General features: G+C 41.5%; 1 protein-coding gene across 1 annotated transcript in view; it reads left to right on the top strand.

Annotated features, from left to right (window-relative positions):
- Nucleotides 1-17087, top strand: part of LOC141052980 (uncharacterized) — a 177737-nt gene extending 160650 nt beyond the window's left edge. Inside the window, 1 exon segment of the mRNA XM_073550308.1 lies at nucleotides 15667-17087. Coding sequence (XP_073406409.1) covers nucleotides 15667-16826 — 1160 coding nt within the window. The 3' untranslated portion in view covers nucleotides 16827-17087.
- The last annotated feature ends 7537 nt before the right edge of the window (nucleotides 17088-24624 follow it).

The raw sequence follows: 24624 nt of genomic DNA, 5'->3' as shown, positions 1-24624 counted from the left end.
CAGTCCCTGGGCATAAGAGACAATAGGTGTGGCCAGGCGCCATCTTATTAGAGCCCAGTGCTTTTCTTTTAGCTTCATTTACACTCTATTGCAATCCCTGGATGCTGTACTGTTCCAGCATAACAGGGCTTAGATGTTCACTCTGCACATACCAGCTGCAGGAGAGGAACCAGGACGAGCTCCTGGACACCAAGCTGCTCTTTCCAAAACACGGCCAGCTGCTGCCCCTGCTCTTGCAAAACATAGGAGGAGCTGCTCCCTGCTGTTTCAAAACACTTGGCAATCTGCTGGACATCTAATACTCTCCTGTGTGATACTAACTGCTGAGCCCTGTATCTAATCCTCTCCTGTGTGATACTGTGTGCTGAGCCGTGTATCTAATCCTCTCCTGTGTGATACTGCCTGCTGAGCTGTGTATCTAATCCTCTCCTGTGTGATACTGTGTGCTGAGCCGTGTATCTAATCCTCTCCTGTGTGATACTGACTGCTGAGCTATGTATCTAATCCTATCCTGTGTGATACTGTCTGCTGAGCCGTGTATCTAATCCTCTCTTGTGTGATACTGTCTGCTGAGCAGTGTATCTAATCCTATCCTGTGTGATACTGTCTGCTGAGCCGTGTATCTAATCCTATCCTGTGTGATTGTGTGATACTGTCTGCTGAGCCATGTGTCTAATCCTCTCCTGTGTGATACTGTCTGCTGAGCCGTGTATCTAATCCTATCCTGTGTGATACTGTCTGCTGAGCCGTGTGTCTAATCTTCTCCTGTGTGATACTGCGTGCTGAGCCGTGTATCTAATCCTCTCCTGTGTGATACTGACTGCTGAGCTATGTATCTAATCCTATCCTGTGTGATACTGTCTGCTGAGCCGTGTATGTAATCCTCTCTTGTGTGATACTGTCTGCTGAGCAGTGTATCTAATCCTATCCTGTGTGATAATGTCTGCTGAGCCGTGTATCTAATCCTATCCTGTGTGATACTGTCTGCTGAGCCATGTCTAATCCTCTCCTGTGTGATACTGTCTGCTGAGCCGTGTATCTAATCCTATCCTGTGTGATACTGTCTGCTGAGCCATGTGTATAATCTTCTCCTGTGTGATACTGTGTGCTGAGCCGTGTATCTAATCCTCTCCTGTGTGATACTGACTGCTGAGCTATGTATCTAATCCTATCCTGTGTGATACTGTCTGCTGAGCCGTGTATCTAATCCTCTCGTGTGATACTGTCTGCTGAGCCGTGTGTCTAATCCTCTCCTGTGTGATACTGACTGCTGAGCCGTGTATCTAATCCTATCCTGTGTGATACTGACTGCTGAGCCGTGTATCTAATCATATCCCGTGTGATACTGCTCTACTGAAATACTCTGTGCTGCTGTCACACTGCTCCTCCACCATATATCTCCCTCTGTGCCCCCATAGACCAGCACACTGCTCTCCTGAAATACTCTGTACTGCTGTCACCCTGCTCCTCCACCATATATCTCCCTTTGTGCCCCCCATAGACCAGCACACTGCTCTCCTGAAATATTCTGTGCTGCTGTCACCCTGCTCCTTCCACCATATATCTCCCTCTGTGACCTCCCCCACAGACCAGCACACTGCTCTCCTGAAATACTCTGTGCTGCTGTCACCCAGCTCCTCCACCATATATCTCCCTCTGTGCCCCCCATAGACCAGTACACTGCTCTCCTGAAATACTCTGTGCTGCTGACACCCTGCTCCTCCGCCATATATCTCCCTCTGTGACCTCCCCCATAGACCAGCACACTGCTCTCCTGAAATACTCTGTGCTGCTGTCACCCTACTCCCAGAATCCTTGCTGCCTGCCATCCTCGGTGACCGAAGACCCCATTCCTCTCCTCAGATCCCGTCCTGGCGATGTGTGAAAGCGAGGCGACAGGGGCCTGATATATGGAGGAAGGAGCAGGGTGACAGCAGCACAGAGTATTTCAGGAGAGCAGTGTGCTGGTCTATGGGGGCGCCCTGTTCGGTGCCAGGGATTGTACATAGAGCACTGTGTTTTATACACATGGATGGACCGTCTGCTTGTCTGCTCCACAGAAATCCAGGAAACATTTCTGCTGATTGATGGCCTGTTTTGATCCAGACTTTGCATGCAAAGACAGTCAGTAACTTTGCAGGCCCCATCAAAAATGGCTGTTCACTGTGTTCCTAGATGTCATCCTCTCTTTTCCCTTAGCAAACACCCAGAAGGGGAGGAGAGGAGTGACACCACACCCATGTCAGCAGATTTCGCCCATAATTACTGCAGGGCAGTAATGTGAGCTAGTTGTACACTAGGTTTTTGTGCCAAATTTCAGTAGCTGCTCCCCCTAGTGTTAACAAGTGGAAATGCCAAACTTTTTAAAATTATTTTTCATATTTTACAAAATTAAAAACATGATAATATTGGCTGGCACCTTCCCTTTAAGCATAAGAGTCTATACTAGCGCATGGCCGAGCGGCCATGCGACTCTTTTATAGCGGTGTCCTTCCGGGACCTTCCCAGTAGTGGACCAATCGTAGCAGGAACGGGACCCTGCGCATGTGAACTCCGACCTCCAATGAGAGGTCGTCCCACGGGCATGCTCAGTAAGCAAAATACAGGACTTAGTCCCTGGAGCGTCTGCTTGTTGCTGATTCAAACATGGAGTTATAGCAGAGCCTGACGGAGCAAATCAGAAGCCTAGCATTAGCCTGGGCAAGCTGCCTGGACCGACGGCTCTGCTGAGCAGGAATCTCTGTGGCTGCAGATATATGGGAGACGCAGATGACATGGCTTGAGATTCCCCCTGTGCAGTAGGGGAAACTCGACGCCTAACAAGCTGTGCATCATTTTAAGGTGTTTTACGACAACTTTTTTTTTTAAACCAGTTATTTTTATTTAGGTTTCAAAAGATTTTAAACAATAAACAGTGGATATCAATATACATGTAACAATTCACATATGTTTTACGACAACTTAATCGGGCCCATAGTGTTCAGAGTGAATTTCGGTCTAATTCCAAAAAATGGCGAGGGTTTTATACAGACGGGAATTTTTGTAAACTATTTCTGCTAAAAGAAGGGCACTCTAATGGCAAGGAATTAAATAGGCAAGTATTGTTTGATTCGTTATTATATCACATTCTTAACCTAAACCCACTTTTTTTAAAAACTTGGAAATACTCTTTAAAGGAAAAAAAATTGTTCTAATCCAGTCTCAGATCATGTTCATACGTTAAAAAAAAGAAAAAACACCAAAGTAAAAGCAAAATGAGCATATACCCTGTAATACATAAGTAGTAGTGAAGAGCGAGCACTAAAATGCTCGGCTACACGTGGCTCGGGTCGAGCAATTTGGAATGCTTGGGTGCTCGACCCGAGCAACGAGCCCAATGTAAGTCTATGGGAAGCGCGAGCATTTTTCCGGCGCACCCCCCTCCCCCCCCCCCCCCCCCCCGGCGGTCTGCAGAGGGACAAGAAATTGCGGAAATCAATAGGAACAGTTCAAATGACATGGGAACAGCATGTGGAAGACCCCTGGAAGCATTTCTGACTCACAGGTTACTGCTGTGAACAATGTTGTCAGAGTCTTATGCCACTTTTACAGACTCACAATAAGACATACAAAAAAGAAACCAAAATGGATTTTCCTGGGAAATATGTTAAGGAACATCCTTTCCAGGGTAATGACTTGTATATAAGGCAAAATAAATAACCAAAAACAAAAATGCTCCTCCACACCTTGGGCTATGTTCACACGTAGCGTTTTTGATGCGTTTTTGAACTTTAGCATTGCTTTCAACCAAGACAAACGCATTCATTGGGAAATGTCATTGTAACATTTTAGAACCTTATCTGACCATGTGGTGTGTGACACATCATCAGACACATCCTGTTTCATTTATGAAGGAGGGACTCTGAAAGTCACAAAGCCTATTTTTACAGGGCCATCAGGTGGCAGCCAGCAGTGAGCCCTCACTATTCTTAGAGAGCTATCAGCCAGCTATGGTTTGTTGTTCCCATTATTAATTAGGGTGTCATTGCCGCTCACCATCTTGGTGGACTCCTCAAAGTTTTGGAGGATGGTACATATGTCTGACATCCATGTCCACTCCTGAGGTCTTATGTGTGGAGTCTAAAATGAATACCGACGGCCTTGTTGATGCTAGTAGTCAACAACTGCCCTCTTCTGCTCACAAATCCTTCCCAACATCTGCAGTGTACAGTTCCAATGCATGGGGACATCACACACAAGTCGGTGAGCCGGAAGCTGCAAACGCTGCTGAAGCACGGCAAGGGTGGCGGAAGGTGTAGCTGACTTTCTAAAATGGGCACACATGTGGCGTACTTTGACAAGCAGATCTGGAAGCTCCGGGTAGATTTTGAGAAACCACTGAACCACGAGTATAAGCACATGGGCCAGGCATGGTATGTGTGTGAGCTCGCCTCAGAGTCGCCACCAGGTTCCGACCATTGTCACACACGACCATGTCTGGCTGTAGGTTCAACGGTGTCAGCCACAGATCTGCCTGCTCTTTCAGAGCTGTCTGCAACTCTACAGCAGTGTGCAGTTTGTCACCTAAGCATATTTGCTTCAGCATAGCCTGTTGCTGTAAGCATATTAGCTTCAGCATAGCCTGTTTCCGTTTGGCTGAGGCAGTGCATCTGGCTTGTGACTGATATGCTCATTTTGGAGATGTAGGCTGAAGAGGAGGATGAAGTGCAGGAGCTGTAGACTGTGGGGGCAACCCTGATTGACCTAGGACCCGCAATCTTCGGCGTCAGGAAGACGTGTCCATCCCAAGGTCCGACTGGTTCCTGGCTTCCTCTATGTTAACCCAGTGTGCCGTCAGTGAGATGTACCGTCCCTGCCCACAAGCACTTGTCCACGTGTCAGTGGTTAGGTGGACTTTCCCAGTATCTGCATTGTTGAGGGCATGGCTAATGTTGTTTTGGAACACGTGCTTGTGAAATGTGGGGACGGCAAACCGGGAGAAATAGTGGCGGCTGGGGACCAAGTACCGAGGGATGGCCGCTGTCATCAGCTTGCGGAAAGCTTCCATCTCCACGAGCCTAAAAGACAACATTTCGAGCGCAAGCAGTCGCAAATTTGTGAATTTAGTAATGTGGCCTGTGGGGCGTTGGCAGCGTATTTGCACTTGCATTCCAAGGACTGAGGTATGGACAACTGAATGCTGCGCTGGGACAAGGACGTGGATGTGCTTGATGGTGCTAGTTGAGTGTATGCAACAACAGGTGCAGTGCAGGAGACATCTTTGCATGCACTATGGACAAGAGATTGGCTTGCACGTACAACAGCGGAAGAAGCAGTGGTGTCACCCGCAGACACTGTTCCTGGACCCTGGGGTTCAGACCACAAAGTCAGGTGCTTTGTTGCCATGTGCCTGATCATGCTGGTGGTGGTCTGGCTGGTAGTTTTGATACCCCTGCTGATGCTGGCCTGGCAGGTGGTGCAAATGGCCTTTTTGGGGTTTTCGTCAGAGTCTTTAAAAAACAACCAGACTCAGGAAGACCTAACAGTTGGACTGGCAACTTCCGTCGTGTTGTTGTCAGAACGGTTGCCCACCTTCCGCTTGCGGCCATCACACTGCTTATTCCTGCCTGTTGGGGTGCTACGCCTCCTCCTGTGTGCTGCTGTCCTCGCTCTGCATGTCCTCCTGCCAGGTTGGGTCAATTACTATATCATCCACCACCTTGTTTTCCACTTCCGCTCACTCGTCCTCCTCATGACTTTCTGGCAATTGTGTCTCATCATCATCCATCTCTTGTCACACTTTCCCACCGTCACCTTCGTGTGGCCGTGGCTGCTCAAATATTTGGGCATCTCTACATGCGATCTCCTTTTGCCCTGCTTCAAGTGGACCGGGCGAGAGGCCCGAATCTATAAATGGAAAAGTGAACAGCTCTTCGGAGTGTCCAAGTGTGGGATCAGTTGTCTCCGGGCACTCGGCATGGTGGGAGGAAAGAGGATCAGGGTGAGGAATATGCAGTCCAGACTCACGGATACTGAGACTTGACCGTGTGGAAGATACAGTCATATGTAAAAGTTTGGGCACCCCCTATTAATGTTAACCTTTTTTCTTTATAACAGTTTTGGTTTTTGCAACAGCTATTTCAGTTTCATATATCTAATAACTGATGGACTCAGTTATATTTCTGGATTCAAATGAGGTTTATTGTACTAACAGAAAATGTGCAATCTGCATTTAAACAAAATTTGACCGGTGCAAAAGTATGGGCACCCTTATCATTTTCTTGATTTGAACACTCCTAACTACTTTTTAAAGGATGGAATCTCCAGCGCTGGACTTCAGTTAAAAATACATCATTTATTGTAAATTCTTAAAATCGAACAGAAAAAAGTGTAGATAAGGACATACAGGCAGATGGGGTCTCTGGTGGTCTCCAACCAACGCGTTTCGACCTAGAGGGTCTTACTCATGGTTCACACTAGACCAATACTGACGACTACAAATAGTACAAAAACTAGTAAATCACAGGTGTTGGACAAAAGAATTAATGAAAATAGGGAGTATCCCTACCAGTTAACTCTTGCAAACACTCAGCCTAATGTGGAGCTGAAACAAAAACTAGTCGGAAAAACAGGAAAAAAAAAAAAAAAAAAAAACTAATAAAAAGATATCATAAGAATATAATAACAATCACAAAAATTATCAGAATAACCAGAATAGAATAGGACTAAGTAGAATGTAAATATACAGAAGAAAATATCAATCTAATTGCAATATTAAATCAAGTCGTTTGTTCAGACCTAATGGTACTCTTGTATTTAATTTAAAAATCCAAAAGGATTCACGATTTAATAATTTTCTCCTGAAATCACCTCCCCTAGTAGATCTATAGACTTTCTCTATTGCTATAATTTTGAGACTATCAGTTTTACCTCCATGAACAGTTTTACAATGATAAGAAACTGCTGAGATATTATAATTACTACTAGTAGCTTCTGACAAGTGTTTCCTAATTCTCTTTTTAAGAGGTCCTATTGTGCAGCCTACATATTGTAGGTTACAAAAAACGCATTCAATAACATATATTACTCCTTCTGAATTACAATTGATGTGAGACTGAATAGGGTATGATATGCCAGTAACACTAGAAGTGAATCTGCTGGTTTTAACCACATAGTTGCAGACTTTACAGGGATGATGTCCACATTTGGAAAAGCCTTTATATGACAACCAAGTATTATTTTTAGTTCTCCTATTACTGATATAAAGACTGGGGGATAAGATATCGCTCAAAGCAGGAGCTTTCCTGGCTACGTATCGTATCTGGGTATTGTCCAGAATTTGACCAAGTTTATTATCATTGTGTAAAATAGGTAAATATTTTTTGACAATGTCCTTTATCTTATTGAATTGTGGACTGTACATGGTAGAAAAACTAACTATAGGACGGTCATGATTATTACAGGGGGCCCGTGTGCGATTCTTTTTCTTGTTAGCAGTAACTCCAGTGTGTACAAGGCTCAAAGGAGATTCATTCAGCAGGGTGTGTCTATCGATCCTGCTGACAATATTATCAGCTTTCCTTAGCATCCAATTAGCATATCCTCTGTCCTTAAGTCTAGAGAGGGTTTTGTTTGATTCTTTAGCAAATATTATAGGTGAACTACAATTTCTTTTTAACCTAATTAATTCTCCCACTGGAATGTTTTTAACCACGTGCTTGGGGTGACAAGAATAAGCTTGTAAAATTGAATTTGTATCTGTGGGTTTTCTGAAAGGAAAAACGCAGACCTTTTGGCTGTCAGGATTCACAGACAAAGTCACATCCAGATAACTGATAGAAAAATCCGACACTGTAAATGTAAATGAAAGATTAAAATCATTCATATTAATATAGCTAATGAAATCACTAATCCCTGAGATGTCTCCCTTCCAAATCAAAATCAGGTCATCTATAAAGCGGCCATATAGTTGTATATTTTGTGAAAAGGGATTATTGTTACATAAGATATATTTCTCTTCCCAAACAGCTACTGTAATATTAGCTAAAGCTGGGGAACATTTACCCCCCATACTTACTCCTTGTTTTTGTAAGAAAAAAATTCCATCAAATGAAAAATAATTATGTGAGAGAAGAAAGGAAACTGCATCCACAATGAAGGATTGAATTTCTATCACATATGTGCTATATTTGTCCAAAAAGAATATGAGACTAGAAATAATCACATTGTGTGGTATGGACGGGTATAAACCCACCACATCACAAGTAATCCATGAATATTCTGGTGACCAATGATAATCATCCAAGGCAGAGATTAACATTTTGGTGTCTCTGATATATCCTGGAAGATCAATGACCAAAGGTTGTAGGTAATGATCAACCCACTCTGCCAATTTCTCTGAAAAAGACCCTATCCCCGAAATTATAGTTCTAAAGGGGGGGGGGAACAAATCCTTGTGGATTTTAGGAAACGCATGATAAATGGGAATCACAGGGTTCTTGATATTAACATAATCATAAATTTTCTGTGTTATGGCCCCTGTGACTAAACCATCGTTTAATAATTTTGACAAATCACACTGAAATTTAGACGTGGGATCACTAGAAATCTTGGAATAGGTAGCAGAATCATTCAAAATGCGCAGATTTTCTGAATAATACAGACCAGCATTAAGCACGACTACTCCACCCCCTTTATCTGCCTGTCTCACCAGAATGTCAGCATTATCTTTTAACTCTTTCATAGCTGCTCTCTCTTGTGCTGTTAAATTGTCATATGTCATTTCTGTTATTTTATCAAGCTCCACTAAATCTATTAGTTCTTGGAATATATCTAGAATAGCAGGTCTGGACTGAACTGGATAAAACCCTGGATTGGGCATTTTAAAGAGATCATTTAAAGTCCTATTTTTTGGTAAGGAATGTGATTGTAAGTCTCTAAGAGTGGAATAGCCTATAAGATCTTTAAAGGAAAAATTTCCATAGGGAAAAATTAACTCAGGAATATTTGTAGATCCAGACAGTGACAAGGTCTCTGAAGAGGTGGACTGGTAGTCAAAATGACATTTCAAAGTTAAATTTCTGGCAAACTTATTCACATCTAGAAGAGTCTGATAAATATCAAATTTGTTGACTGGACTAAATCCCAAGCCTTTGCTCAAGAGAGTCATATGAGCTTCTGATAGGATATAGCTTGAAAGATTTATTACAGGGCATGTTGATATCTCCTCCGGTTTCTGAAGTGGTAGTTTCTTTTTATGTTTCCTCCCCGCTCTTCTCCGTCGTTTTTTGATCTCCTTACGATAATTCCATCACTACGGATATCCTCAGAATGATTAGTGTTGAAGGAAGCATCTAAGAACTCTTCTGACGTATTCAGATTAGAACTGGAAGACACTGTTGAATCATGAGACCTGGTGAAGCTGACCCTGCGATCTCTATGGTGAAAGCCTGAAAAACCATGCTGATATCGTTTTTTACCTTCTTGAAAAGGACGGCTTTTCTTCCAGGAATAGACCTGGTTCAATTCAAAGTCGCGTTTGTCTCTTATGAATTTACTGCGTTTTATATCTGCAATATATTCTTCCAGTTTGGAAAGATTTTTTTCCATTCTTGAATTAAATTTATCAAAGTCTTTCACATTATTGTGTTTGTTCAGAGAAGTCTGCATCTTAGTGATCTCTTCTTTAACACAAGTCATCTCCAGTTCCTCATATTTAATAATCAACTCCATTAATTTGAAAGAACTTTGTGTAAGAATCTGCTCCCACTCTAATCTGAAGGTGTCTGAGTAGATGAAGGTAGGTCTTTTATTCAGTCTCAATCCCCTAGGGATAAGTTTTTTCGTCAGATAAGATTTTAGAGAGGTCATGTCCCACCATAATCTGGTTTCCTTATTTTTCCGATTTTCCAGTTTATTAAAAAGGTTTTCTAAAGACTCTACCTGAGAGACCCCACTGCTCACATTAGTAACATCATCTGTAGAGTCAAAAATGGCTGCAAAGATATGCTGCCTATTTCTGTCCAAATCCATGTCCATAGAATTAGTGTTTACAAGCGTCCACAACAATTATAGAGTAAGGGAGCAGGACTAGATCATAAATATAATTATAGAAGGATAGGGAAAATGAAGGGAGGTCAGCTCACCAGTCTCGGTTGCGATCCATAATCCTCCTGCGCACGGAGTCACCTTGATCAGGGGTGTTGACTGAAGCAAAATAAAGGATGGAATCTCCAGCGCTGGACTTCAGTTAAAAATACATCATTTATTGTAAATTCTTAAAATCGAACAGAAAAAAGTGTAGATAAGGACATACAGGCAGATGGGGTCTCTGGTGGTCTCCAACCAACGCGTTTCGACCTAGAGGGTCTTACTCATGGTTCACACTAGACCAATACTGACGACTACATATACAAATACAGCGCATGCATAACGCCTTTTTGTATGACCAAACAACTCAATCTTTGTTTCATCAGTCCACAGGACCTTCTTCCAAAATGTAACTGGCTTGTCCAAATGTGCTTTTGCATACCTCAGGCGACTGTGTTTGTGGCGTGCTTGCAGAAATGGCTTCTTTCGCATCACTCTCCCACACAGCTTCTCCTTGTGCAAAGTGCGCTGTATTGTTGACCGATGCACAGTGACACCATCTGCAGCAAGATGATGCTGCAGGTCTTTGGAGGTGGTCTGTGGATTGTCCTTGACTGTTCTCACCATTCTTCTTCTCTGCCTTTCTGATATTTTTCTTGGCCTGCCACTTCTGGGCTTAACAAGAACTGTACCTGTGTTCTTCCATTTCCTTACTATGCTCCTCACAGTGGAAACTGACAGGTTAAATCTCTGAGACAACTTTTTGTATCCTTCCCCTGAAAAGCTATGTTGAATAATATTTGTTTTCAGATCATTTGAGAGTTGTTTTGAGGAGCCCATGATGCCACTCTTCATAGGATAATTAAATAGGAGAACTACTTGCAAGTGGCCACCTCAAATACCTTTTCTCATGATTTGATACACCTGGCTATGAAGTTCAAAGCTCAATGAGGTTACAAAACCAATTTAGTGCTTCAGGAAGTCAGTAAAAAGTAGTTAGGAGTGTTCAAATCAAGAAAATGATAAGGGTGCCCATACTTTTGCACCGGTCAAATTTTGTTTAAATGCAGATTGCACATTTTCTGTTAGTACAATAAACCTCATTTGAATCCAGAAATATAACTGAGTCCATCAGTTATTAGATATATGAAACTGAAATACCTGTTGCAAAAACCAAAATTGTTCTAAAGAAAAAAGGTTAACATTAATAGGGGTGCCCAAACTTTTACATATGACTGTAGGATGGTGGTGGTGCTTGCAAAGTGACTGGAAGCATTATCCGCTATCCAACCAACAATCTTTGACATTGCTCTGGGTTCAGTGGTGGTGTGCTGCTGTGGTTCCCTAATAATTGGGACAGGAAGATCGGGTGACAAGATGATGTGGGTGTTTGTTGTGGCGCAATTTCAGCTTGCCCACGGCCTCAGCCTCTGCATGCACCATCACCATCACATCCAGTTCCATGTCTCTTGCCACGTGCCTTGCCCAATATTTTCCATGTTCACTACAAATGGCTGAATTTGGAGCGAACTTATATGTGATCCGTGTGATGGAGAAACCCCAGTTTAAAATATCTGGCCTGTAGGAAACTTTTTCAGCAAACTGGTGTCAATAACTTGGGTAACACACTGCAAAAAAATGTAAATGGAGGCCTGAAATGGCACAATTTTGAGCACACTGATATGTGATCCGTGTGGTGGACAAATCCCAGTTTAAAATATCTGGCCTGTAGGTAACTTTTTTCAACAAACTGGTGTCAATAACTTGGTAGGACACTGCAAAAAAATGTAAATGGAGGCCTGAAATGGCACAATTTTGAGCGCACTGATATGTGATCTGTGTGATGGACAAACCCCAGTTTAAAACATCTGGCCATGTAGGTATCTATTTTTTTCAGCAAACTGGTGTCAATAACTTGGGTAAGACACTGCAAAAAATGTAAGTGGAGGCCTGAAATGGCACAATTTTGAGCACACTGATATGTGATCCATGTGACGGACAAACCCCAGTTTAAAATAGCTGGATTGTTTGCGCTGTAATATGGAAAGGATCTGGCTGTATTCTGCAGTGCCAACAAGCATATGGAACAGAAAAACTGTGTCCTCTGGATTGCTTTTAAAGCAAATAATCAGGATTAAGATAAAAAAAAAATCATTCCTAGCCCCTGATACCTGAGTGTTGTGAGTTCATTTTCCCCTTCATTACTGAGGCCCGAGGAACTCCCTCTTCTGGTAAAGAAAGGTAGTGAGCCTGATTGTCAAACACCTGAGGCTGATGATTGTGACTGGCTGAGTGGAGTTATGGACTGGATATAATGCTGCCGACGCCCTTCTGCCCTGCGGGTGATTTCTCTGTGAGATCCTTGGAGACCAGTCTGAATTCCTGCTCCTCCAAAGCTGTTTGCTGCTCGGCCTTTTGCTTTTGTGCTTTGACTTTGTTTTTGCTTTGTTATTCTGGATTTCTGCCATTCCCTGCTGGGGTGTGCTGAATTCATTTAGCTCTGTCTTCTGAAAATACCTGAGTGCTGATTCAGTTGTTGAAGCCTAGCTGCTTCAGGGCCTTTTTCATATCAGCTGGTTGGCTTATGTCTTTGATAGGGTTTTGGCAGATTGCAGACAGCAGCCTTCCTGTCCTTTCCTATCTAGGTAGTTTTGGGGCCCCGTCTTTGCTCAGTCTGTCTTTCTGTCTGTGTTAGTATTTTCATCTTGCTTCACCGTCATTATATGTTGGGGGCTGCCTATTGCTTTGGGGTCTGCTCTGGGGCAGTTTAGATTTCCCCTTTCTTTCTTTAGGCCTATGTATTTCTCCGGCTGTGATCGAGGGGTCTAGGGCATCGTAGGAACCCCCCACGGCTACTGCTAGTTGTGTTGATAGGTTCAGGGGTCTGCAATCTGATAGTTGCCAACTTCTCTGGTTTTCTGGACTTAGCTTGTATTTCTGCTTTTGCCTCCTACGGTGACTCATTAATAACACCTGAGGCTATCTCTAGAAATATCTGTAATAAGCAGCAGCAACAGCAGACAAAACTGGAATGGACCCTCTTTCTATATGCACTGAATTCTGCCACATACACTGCCTGCCTGCCTAGCACTGATATCTATGCAGCTTTATCAGTCCTCTGAAGAACTGTTAGTTGAGACAGATATGTGTATTATATATGATATACCCACACTAAGTACGAAGCAAACAAATCTCCCTGGCTCAGCAGCAACTCTCCCTACACTGCCTCATTCCGGAGCAGAATGGGATGAGCATGGCGGCGCCAGGTCTGAGATAGACATGGCTGCAGCATTACAGTGTGTGACAGACAATCCCTGCATGTTCATTGGCTCTGTAAAGATTGCCAAACATGCAGGGCGGGGACCCAAGCTCTTGCCGCGCAACCATGGAAATACTTGGCAAGCTCTGAGTATCTCCAGCTGTGAGATGCTCGGGTGAGCACCGAGTAGTGGCAAGCATGCTCGCTCATCACTAGTAAGAAGTAATGGTACAGATAAATCACATAGTGTACATAGTTAACACTATTTTGACCAAAAGGCATAAAAGCCATCCCACTGGGACAAAGTGTACCCAATCGGGACAGTACTATCCTGTCTCTAGTATTAAAATCTTACCTTGTGGTAACCACCTCAATGTGAATAAAGGCAGAGCAGGACCCAGTCCAGACTGTTCAGGCCCCCATCAGAAAGGGGGAAATGCCCATGATTGTACAAAGTACTAGAAACTGCTGCAAAACCAAAGAAATGAGCCAGAGCATAAACTGTTTTACGTGCGATGTGTAAGAGCATTCTCACACTGAGCCCATTTCACAGACAAAACCCAAGAAATAATGCAAATTGAGAATATACCCTATAGTTAGTAAATATAAATAACATAGGGTACTTAGTTATTTTGATAAAAAAAAACATAAAAGCCATCCCACTGCGACAAGGTGTACCCCAATCGGGATGGTCCTATACTGTTTTTAGTATTAAAACCTTACCTTATGTCAGCCGACCTCAATGTAAATAAATTCAGAGCAGAAAAGGGACCTAACTGTTCAGACACACGTCAATAGGGTGGACATAGTTCTTTTTTCACGCTCTTTTTTGGAATAGAAACAGTAAAAGCAAAATTAATGAGATTTCTAAAACCTCAATCACGTGATATTTTTTTGCCTCATCTATTTTGACCTGAGGTACACTTTTTTAAAGAATTCAGCATGTCATTTCTTTTAGCATTTTTACTTCTGTTTATTCTCTATTGAAACTAAAATGGCGTTGCACAAAAAAAAACTAATAAACAAATATCAAAAACCTGTAAGAAAAAATGCACTGAATTTTTGCTGCAAATTTATGGTCATAGTCTGGGTTTTTCGTGCGGTAATATAATTATGTGTGCACAGAATATAATGTTTCTTTGCAGCACATCTGTTTGCATGGGACGAAGCATTGCCAAGAACGATGATTTTTTTAGACACCTTGAAAATAGTTTCACGAACAAGAGTTTAGCATGACATTTGTTCGCGATAATCAGCAAGTGTAAATTTACTCTTCCTCCAAAGTATTTGCTTCTTCAAACATGTCCATTCTGCTCCTCCATTCTGCACTGAAGGGCATGTAGCTGTGAAAGATTGTATGAGACAGACATCACATATTAGCAAAGACTAACACATTCTTTTTATGATTTGACTGTGCTTTTATAAATAGTGGTGACATGATCACTGAACCATGAACTTGTGCCGTCGCAAAACTACAAGAGATTAGCTTGGTGGCCTAACAAGATCTACTAGTCCTTATTCTGAGGTCTTCTTTCTGAATGTAATCTGTTTTGCCTCCACTGTCTTAGGCAAGGAACATACTGCATTAAGCAGTAGTTTGATGTTTTCCATCCTGTCTTCTGTCTGAATCCTTGGAAATCGGGATTCAGACATACTATTTGACAGAGCCATTCATTACAGAGAGACAAACTGAGTTCAAATTGTCTCTGTTTATGCTTTTTAATAGCCATTTCTATCCACAGGGCTGAAGAAACCAAGAATTTAAGCCATCTGACCGACGGCTCAAAGAAGTGTTTATTTAGCCTAAGCTAATGAATTATTTAATTGTGATATACTGTATGATGTATCTCTAGTCACTACTCACAGACTAGCCATGAGGCAGAGTGGTCAAGTAGTCCAAGGTCAAAAGCCAGGAAGAGAAAAGGTATAGTCAGGTAACGTTCCGTGGTCAGAATACCAGGAAGGTTGCAGATCAGAGCAGAAGGGGTTAAACAGATGGATGGTCAGAACGAGGTCCAAGGTCAGGCAAAGAAAGATCTAGAAATAGAATGCAAGACACAGAGAGACAAACCACACAGTAGCTGAATGTACGTCTGATAGATGTCTAGAAGTAACACCCCAGTTAAGATGTCTGGAAATTCTCTTGGATAATGAAACGTGGAGACAGCCAGAGCCTTCCAGTATCAGCCCACCCCTGTACCAGTTTGGACCGCTGACCTGTCAGTAACTGCATCCCAGACACACTGAGGGGTGGAACCGTGACATATGACTTGCAATTTATATCGACATTCTATATGAAAATGTTAAAAAATAATTTATTTTTATTTTATTCTTGACAGATGATTGTACCTGGAGATCAGAGGGACAACTGACATCTTCAATATTGAAATCAGATGACTTTGGTGTCAATCAAAATACATTCAAAGACCATGTCATGATCCCAGATATAACCTCAGCTCCTCACACCAAAGATATATCATCTCAGCCTTTGCCTTTTAAACAAATCCTATTTTCTGATTCATTACAGATTGTAAAGGAAATCAGTTTTAAATATCAAACCGCTCACACATGTGACAAGCGATTTTCATGTTTAGATTGTGGAAAATGTTTTTACCAGAAATCAGATCTTGTTAGACATCATAAAAGTCACTCAGGAGAGAAACCATTTTCATGTTCAGAATGTAAGAAATGTTTTAAACACAAATCACATCTTTCTGTACACAAGAGAACTCACACAGGGGAGAAGCTATTTTCATGTTCAGAGTGTAAGAAATATTTTAACAAGAAATCAGATCTTGTTAGACATCAGAAAAGTCACACAGGTGACAAACCATTTTCATGTTTAGATTGTAGAAAATGTTTTTACCAGAAATCAGATCTTGTTAGACATCAGAGAAGTCACACAGGAGAGAAACCATTTTCATGTACAGAATGTGGGAAAGATTTTAAACAGAAATCACATCTTTCTATACACAAGAGAACTCACACAGGGGAGAAGCCATATTTATGTTCAGAATGTGGGAAATGTTTTGCAGATAAATCAAATCTTGTTGCACATCAGAGAAGTCACACAGGGGAGAAGCCATTTCCATGTTTGGAATGTGGCAAATGTTTTAATCAGAAATCAGTTCTTCTTATGCATCAGAGAAGACATACAGAGGAGAAGCCATTTTCATGTTCAGAGTGTGGAAAATATTTTAAGCAGAAATCGATTCTTGTTAAACACATGAGAACTCACACAGGGGAAAAGCCATTTTCATGTGCAGAATGTGAGAAGTCTTTTACAAATAAATCAAATCTTGCTACACATCAGAGAACTCACACAGGAGAGAAGCCATTTTCATGTGCAACATGTGGGAAATGCTTTATTCAGAAATCAAATCTTGTGATGCATCAGAAAAGCCACACAGGGGAGAAGCCATATTCATGTTCAGAATGTGAGAAATGTTATAGGGCTAAAATAGATCTCATTATGCATCAGAGAAGTCACACAAGCTAGTCATTTTTATGTCCAGGAAAATGTTTTACTCTGACAACCGATCTAATTCACATCAACTACTATTTTTATCCCCTTGGCGACATCCTCTGTACATGTACAAAAGATGTGCACACTATGTCTATTGAACAGGCTCAGATGCTGGGCATACCTCAAGCATTTAGGATGCTGACTGCGTTATCCAACCCTCACATAACTGAGCTAGCACTGATTGCAGCAGTTTAAGGCTGGGGTCAGACTTGCGAGAAACTCGCACGAGTCTCGCACGTCACTACCCAGCACTGCTGCCGGCACTCGGATTGGAGCGTTCAGCTGCATGTATTTCTATGCAGCCGAACACTCCGATCTGAGTGCCGGCGGCAGTGTCGGGTATTGACGTGCGAGACTCGTGCGAGTTTCTCGCAAGTCTGACCCCGGCCTAAGCCTGATTTTATAATGTAAACCATGATTATATACAGGGGAGAAATGTATAACATAAAAATTATATTTTGTTGATTGTTCAAAAAAATTACGGGCAAAAGCCATATTCATGTTCTGAATGTAAACAATATTTTTTCTCAGAAAAGAATCATTTGCGTAATCTTTGTTTTTCTGGAAAATAGTACAAGAAAACAATTACCAGATAATGTCACCAAAGTAGTAAAAAAATGTACTCAACTGCTAATAGACAGCTATCCAAGCAAATAAACACTACTCAAATCTATAACACACGCATTGTATATTTTATTTGTTTGCTTCTTCATGTTACCAACCTTATATTTTGGATGTCAGTATATTGCCTTAGAACCTATGAAGTTAAGGAAGAGTTTGTAGGCATTTTGGGTATGAATAGTGTTAGTTACATTGTGAATCTTAGACTTTGTGGAATTTTTAAGGGGAACATATTCACTTCACCACGTTCCAAATTATTATTCAAATTGGATTTAAGTGTCATAAAGATGTAATTTTTGTTTTTTAACCCCCGAGCTTTTTTCGGTTTTGCGTTTTTGTTTTTTACTCCCCTCCTTCCCAGAGCCATAACGTTTTTATTTTTCTGTCAATATGGCCATCTGAGGGCTTATTTTTTGTGGGACTAGTTATACTTTTGAACAACACCATTGGTTTTACCATGTCATGTACTAGAAGACTGGGAAAAAAAATTCCAAGTGCGGTGAAATTGCAAATAAAAGTGCAATCCCACACTTGTTTTTTGTTTGGCTTTTTTACTAGGTTCACTAAATGCTAAAACTGACCTGCTATTATGATTCTCCAGGTCATTACGAGTTCACAGACACCAAACATGCCTAGGTTCTTTTTTATCTAAGTGGTAAAAAAATTCCAACCTTTGCTAGAAATAATAAAAAAAGCATCATATTCCGCTACCCATAGCGTCTCCATTTTTTGGGATTTGGGGCTTGGGGAGGGCTTATTTTTTGCGCGCCGGGCTGACTTTTTAATGATACCTTTTTGGTGCAGATACGATCTTTTGATCGCCCATTATTGCATTTTAATGCAAAAACGTTATTCTGGCATTTTGACTTTTTTTTATCACTACGCCATACAGATATCAGGTTTATCCTTTTTTTATTTAATTGATCGGGCGATTCTGAATGCGGTGATACCAAATACGTGTATGTTTTATTTTATTTTTATTGTTTTTAATTTGAATTAGGTGAAAGGGGGGTGATTTGAACTTTGATTTTTTTCTATTTTTATAGTTTTAAAAAGCAATTTTCTTTAACTTTTGGCATGCTTCAATAGTGTCCATGGGAGGCTAGAAGCTGTCATAGCCCGATCGGCTCTGCTACATACAGGCGATGATCAGATCTCTATGTAGTAGAATTGCTGACTTGCTATGAGCGCCGACCACTAGGTGGCGCTTGCAGCAATCCGGCACTGACAATCATAGAGGTCTCCAAGAGACCTCCGGTTGTCATGCCGACACACCGGAGACTCGCGATCACGTGACACGGGTCACCGCGTGTGTATTTCCGGCCCGATGGCCGGACGCGCTTGTTAAATACCCCTGTCAGAGTTTGACAGCGGTATTTGACTGGTTAATAGCCGCAGGTGGATCGCGATTCCACCTGTGGCTATTGCGGGCACATGTCAGCTGTTCAAAACAGCTGCCAAGTCCCGGGAAAGATGTGGGCTCACTGCCAGAGCCCACATCAAAGGGAAGGAGTCTGACATCGGTGTAAATATACGCCCGATGTCGGAAAGGTGCTAAAATAAACTCATGGATGATTTGTGTCTTTGGGTTAATGAAATCAATCTCAAACGCGATCTGTCACATGACAGTTATGTCCCCCCTGGGACATTGTAACATCATATGGCAGAGAGTTCCATAGTCTCATTGCTCTTATAGTAAAGAATCCGCATCTGTGAGTATGCTTAAACCTTCTTTCCTCCAGACGTAGAGGATGCCCCCTTGTTCCCGTCACAGGTCTAAGAGTAAAAAGATCACTAGAAAGGTCTCTGTATTGTCCCCGCATAGATTTATACATTGTAATAAGATCACCGCTAAGCCTTCGATTCTCCAAACTAAATAACCCCAAGTGTAATAATAACCTGTCTTGGTATTGCAGACCCCCTAGTTCCCTAATAACCTTGGTCGCTCTTCTCTGCACCCGCTTCAGTTCAGCTATGTCTTTCTTATACACCGGAGTCCAGAACTGTACACCGTATTCTAAGTGTGGTCGCACTAGTGACTTATATAGAGGTAAAATTATGTTCTTTTCATGGGCATCTGTGCATCTTTTAATGCATCCCATTATTTTATTTGCCTTTGCAGCAGCTGCCTGACACTGGCCACTAAATGTGAGTTTGTCATACACCCATACAACCAGGTCTTTTTCAGTGACAGTTTTGCCCAGTGTTTTACAATTAAGCACATAATTATACATCTTATTCGTTCTACCCAAGTGCATGACCTTACAGTTATCCCCATTAAAGCTCATTTGTCATTTATCAGCCCAAGCTTCTAGTTTACATAAATCCTCCTGTAATATAAAATTGTCCTCCTCTGTATTGATTGCCCTGCAGAGTTTAGTGTCATCTGCAAATATTGAAATTCTACTCTCTATGTCCCCTACAAGGTCATTAATAAATATGTTAAAAAGAATAAAGTTAAAAAAAGTGTAAAAATAATTTATAAAAAAAATCACTAAATAAATTAAAAAAAAAAATATTCCCTAATAAATTCATTTTTTGGAAATAAAAAAAAACCAAAACCATAAAAGTACACATATTTAGTATCGCCGCGTCCGTAACGACCGGCCCTATAAAATTGTCCCATTAGTTAACCCCTTTAGCGAACCCTTTAAAAAATAAGAAACAAAGCAAAAAATAATGCTTTATTATCATACTGCCAAACAAAAAGTGCAATAACGCGCGATCAAAAAGACGGATATAAATAACCATGGTACCGCTGAAAACGTCATCTTGTCCCACAAAAAAATGAGCCACCATACAGCGTCATCAACGAAAAAATAAAAAAGTTATAGCTCGCAGAATAAAGCGATGCAAAAATAATTATTTTTTATATAAAATTGTTTTTATTGCATAAAAGCGCCAAAACATAAAAAAGATATAAATGAGGTATCGCTGTAATTGTACTGACCCAAAGAAAAAAAACGCTTTATCAATTTTACCGCACGTGGAACGGTGTATACGCCCCCCAAAAGAAATTCTTGAAATGCTGGTTTTTGTTCATTTTGCGTCCTAAAAATCGGAATAAAAAGCAATCAAAAAATGTCACGTGCCCGAATATGATACCAATAAAAACGTCAACTCGTCCCGCAAAAAATAAGACATCACATGACTCTGTGGGTCAAAATACGGAAATATTATAGCTCTCAAAATGTGGTGATGCAAAAACTTTTTACAATAAAAGCTTCTTTTAGCGTGCGACAGCTGCCAAACATAAAAACCTGCCATAAATAGTAAATCAAACCCCCTTTATCACCCCTTAGTTAGGGAAAAATAATAAAATTAAAAAAAATGTATTTATTTCCATTTTCCCATTAGGGCTAGTGCTATGGTTAGAGTTAGGGCTGAGATTACGGTTAGGGGTGTGTTGGGGTTAGGGTTGGAGTCTGATCTCAATTCCAACCAATTCTGCATTTAAAAATTCAAACGGTGCTCCTTCCCTTCCAAGCTCTGCCATGCGCTCAAACAGTGTTTTACCCCCACATATGGGGTATCAGCCTACTCAGGACAAATTGCAAAACAACTTTTGGGGTCTAATTTCTCCTGTTACCCTTAGGAAAATAAAAAATTGGGGGCAAAAACATCATTTTTGTGGAAAAAAAATGATTTTTTTATTTTCACGCCCGGGCGGCATAAACTTCTGTGAAGCACTTGGGAGTTCAAATTGCTAACCACACATCTAGATAAGTTCTGTGGGGGGTCTAGCTTCCAAAATGGGGTCACTTGTGGGGAATTTCAACAGTTTAGGCACATCAGGGGCTCTCCAAACGCGACATGACACCCGCAGACCATTCCATCAAAGTCTGCATTCCAAAACGTCACTACTTCCCTTCTGAGCCCCGATGTGTGCCCATACGGTAGTTTTCTCCCACATATGGGGTATCAGCATACTCAGGACAAATTGGACAACAAATTTTGGGGTCCAATTTCTCCTGTTACCCTTGGAAAAATAAAAATTGAGGGTGAAAAGATCATTTTTGTGGAAAAAATATGATTTTTTAATTGTACGGCGGTACGTTATAAACTTCTGTGAAGCCCTTGGAGGTTCAAAGTGCTCACCACACATCTAGATAAATTCCTTGGGGGGTCTAGCTTCCAAAATGGTGTCATTTGTGGGGGGTTTCTACTGTTTTGGCACATCAGGGACTTTCCAAACGCGACATGGTGTACGATCTCAATTCCAGCCAAAAAAGTCAAATGGCGCTGCTTCCCTTCCAAGCTCTGCCATGCGCCCAAATAGTCATTTACACCCACATATGGGGTATCAGCGTACTCAGGACAAATTGCACAATAACTTTTAGGGTCCTGTTACCCTTGGGAAAATAAAAATTGGGGGTGAAAAGAACATTTTTGTGGAAAAAATATGATTTTTTAATTGTACCGCTGTACGTTATAAACTTCTGTGAAGCCCTTGTGGGTTCAAAGTTCTCACCACATATCTAGATAAGTTCCTTGGGGGGTCTAGTTTCCAAAATGGGGTCACTTGTGGGGGGTTTCCACTGTTTAGGCACATCAGGGGCTCTCCAAACGAGACATGGCATCCGATCTGAATTCAAGCCAATTTTGCATTGAAAAAGTCAAACGGCGCTCCTTCCCTTCTGAGCTCTGCCATGCGCTGAAACAGTGGTTCCCCCCCACATATCAGGTATCAGCGTACTCAGGACAAATTGCACAATAACTTTTGCAGTCCAATTTCTCCTGTTACCCTTGGTAAAATAAAAAAAATTGGACCTGAAGTAATTTTTTTGTGAAAATAAGTTAAATGTTCATTTTTTTTAAACATTCAAAAAATTCCTGTGAAGCATCTGAAGGGTTAATAAACTTCTTGAATGTGGTTTTGAGCACCTTGAGGGGTGCAGTTTTTAGAATGGTGTCACTTTTGGGTATTTTCTATCATATAGACCCCTCAAAGTGACTCCAAATGTGATGTGGTCCGTAAAAATAAAATGGTGTTGTAAAAATGAGAAATCACTGGTCAACTTTTAACCCTTATAACTTCCTAACAAAAAAAAATTTTGGTTCCCAAATTGTGCTGATGTAAAGTAAACATGTGGGAAATGTTACTTATTAAGTTTTTTGGGTGCCATATCTCTGTGATTTAAGGGCATAAGGATTCAAAGTTGGAAAATTGCAAAATTTTCAAAATTTTCGCCAAATTTCCATTTTTTTCACAAATAAACGCAAGTTATTTGAATGAAATTTTACCACTAACATGAAGTACAATATGTCACGAGAAAACAATGTCAGAATCACTGGGATCCATGGAAGCGTTCTAGAGTTATTACCTCATAAAGGGACAGTGGTCAGAATTGTAAAAACTGACCCGGTCATGAACGTGCAAACCACCCTTGGGGGTGAAGGGGTTAAACCAACAGGACCAGGAGACAGCACTGTGCTGTTTTGTGCCACCCCTTGGTCCTGCTTGTTTTATTTCTGCAGTGCGATCGCGTACACAAGCAAGGTGGCCTGGGCAGGTCCCTGTGCAGAAGTTTTAGGCCTCCCGACACTGTATTGTACTTTAGAGTTGTACAAGTGCAGGCTCGGCCATCCCAATATTTCAGACACATACTGCATGATGTGAGGGTGGACATCACCTGCGACTGCGATCCGGCCGGCTGAGAGGAGCTTCTGGAACTTCTGCGATGAGGTCAGCAGAGTAATATCCGATGTCTGTGCACATAGGATGTATTATTGATATGATATGCTGTGTGCACAGACATCGGATGTTATATACAGGAAAATATGTGACTGGTGTAATATCAGATGTCTGTAGCCACAGTATACAGTGGCATAGCTACCAGGGTGGAGAGTGGACGGTTACCCTTCGCCCCAAGCTCAGAGGGACCCACCCAGAGCTACACTGCCCTTAATTAATCAGCATGTCTAATGCGCATATACAGTGAAAGCGATAAAGAGAAAATATGCCAGCTCACCAGTAATCACTGCAGATCCTCGGAACTCCGTATAGACAGATGTAGCAGAAAAGAAAAATTAGTTCCAGCTGCGAGATGCAATGTTAAAATTTTTCTTCTTTATTTCATCCATTTAAAATGCAAAATCTCTCCAAAATGCCATAGCCACGGACAAGGCCTTGTAAGAAAAATATACAGTGAAACCCTGTGGTAGATCTCACGACACTATCGCTCTCTTCTGTAGACCGAAGATCTCTATGCCTCAGGTCTACAGAATGACCGAGATGCCGACGCATGCTGAGGACATCAGAGTCCTGACGCGTTGCCATCATCTTGCTGCACCAGGACTCTGATGTGAGTGAGTAGCGTGAGTATGAGTGTGCCCGAGTGTGAGCGTGCATGTATATAGTGTGAGTGTGTATGTGCGTGAGTGTGAGCATGAGCATGGTGAGTGTGTGAGCATGAATGTGTGAGCGTGATGAACGTGAGTGTGAGGATGAGCTTGCATGTGTGTTAGCGTGCGTGTGAGTAATGAGAGTGAGTGTGATGAGAGTGATGAGCATGAGTGTGAGCGTGCGTTCGTGTGAGCATGCATGTGTATTTTACTGTGTTTGAGTGTAAATGTGAGAGTGAGCATGCGTTGAGTGTGAGCATGTATGTGTATTCCCCAGCTTATGATACAGCGAGCAGCACCAAGTAACAGAATACTTGCTGCCTGCCATCTTTGGTCAGTCTACTTGTCAGTATCACTTTGCAGTCACCAACAAAATGGCTCCGCACTGTGATCCTAAGTCTCATCCTCTCTTATCCTTTAGCAAGCACCCAGAAGGGGAGGAGAGGAGACATTACACACATGAACAGATCACACCCACATTTACTGCAGTGCAGTAATGTTGAGCTAGTTGTACACTAGGTTTTTGTGTCAAATTTCAGTAGCTGCTCCCCCTAGTTTTTAAAAGTGGAAATACTAAACCTTATAAAATGATTTTTCATATTTTACTAAATTATAAACAAATAATATTTTTTAACACAATTTAAACATTAATTCTTTACATTTTTCCAATTGCTGAAAAAAAATTTTTGGGATGGCACCTTCCCTATAAGAAGGACATTACACATTATTATTAAGTGGCCACAGGTGTCAAGCAGCATTGAAAGGAAAATAATAATTACTTGCCAGTAATTAGATTTTCCTGAAG

This window comes from Dendrobates tinctorius, unplaced genomic scaffold, assembly GCF_039654945.1.
Source record: "Dendrobates tinctorius isolate UK_male_01 unplaced genomic scaffold, ASM3965494v1 ptg000164l, whole genome shotgun sequence".
Taxonomy (NCBI): domain Eukaryota; kingdom Metazoa; phylum Chordata; class Amphibia; order Anura; family Dendrobatidae; genus Dendrobates; species Dendrobates tinctorius.
Note: the sequence above shows the minus strand (reverse complement) of the source record. Positions and strands in the feature narration are given on the sequence as shown.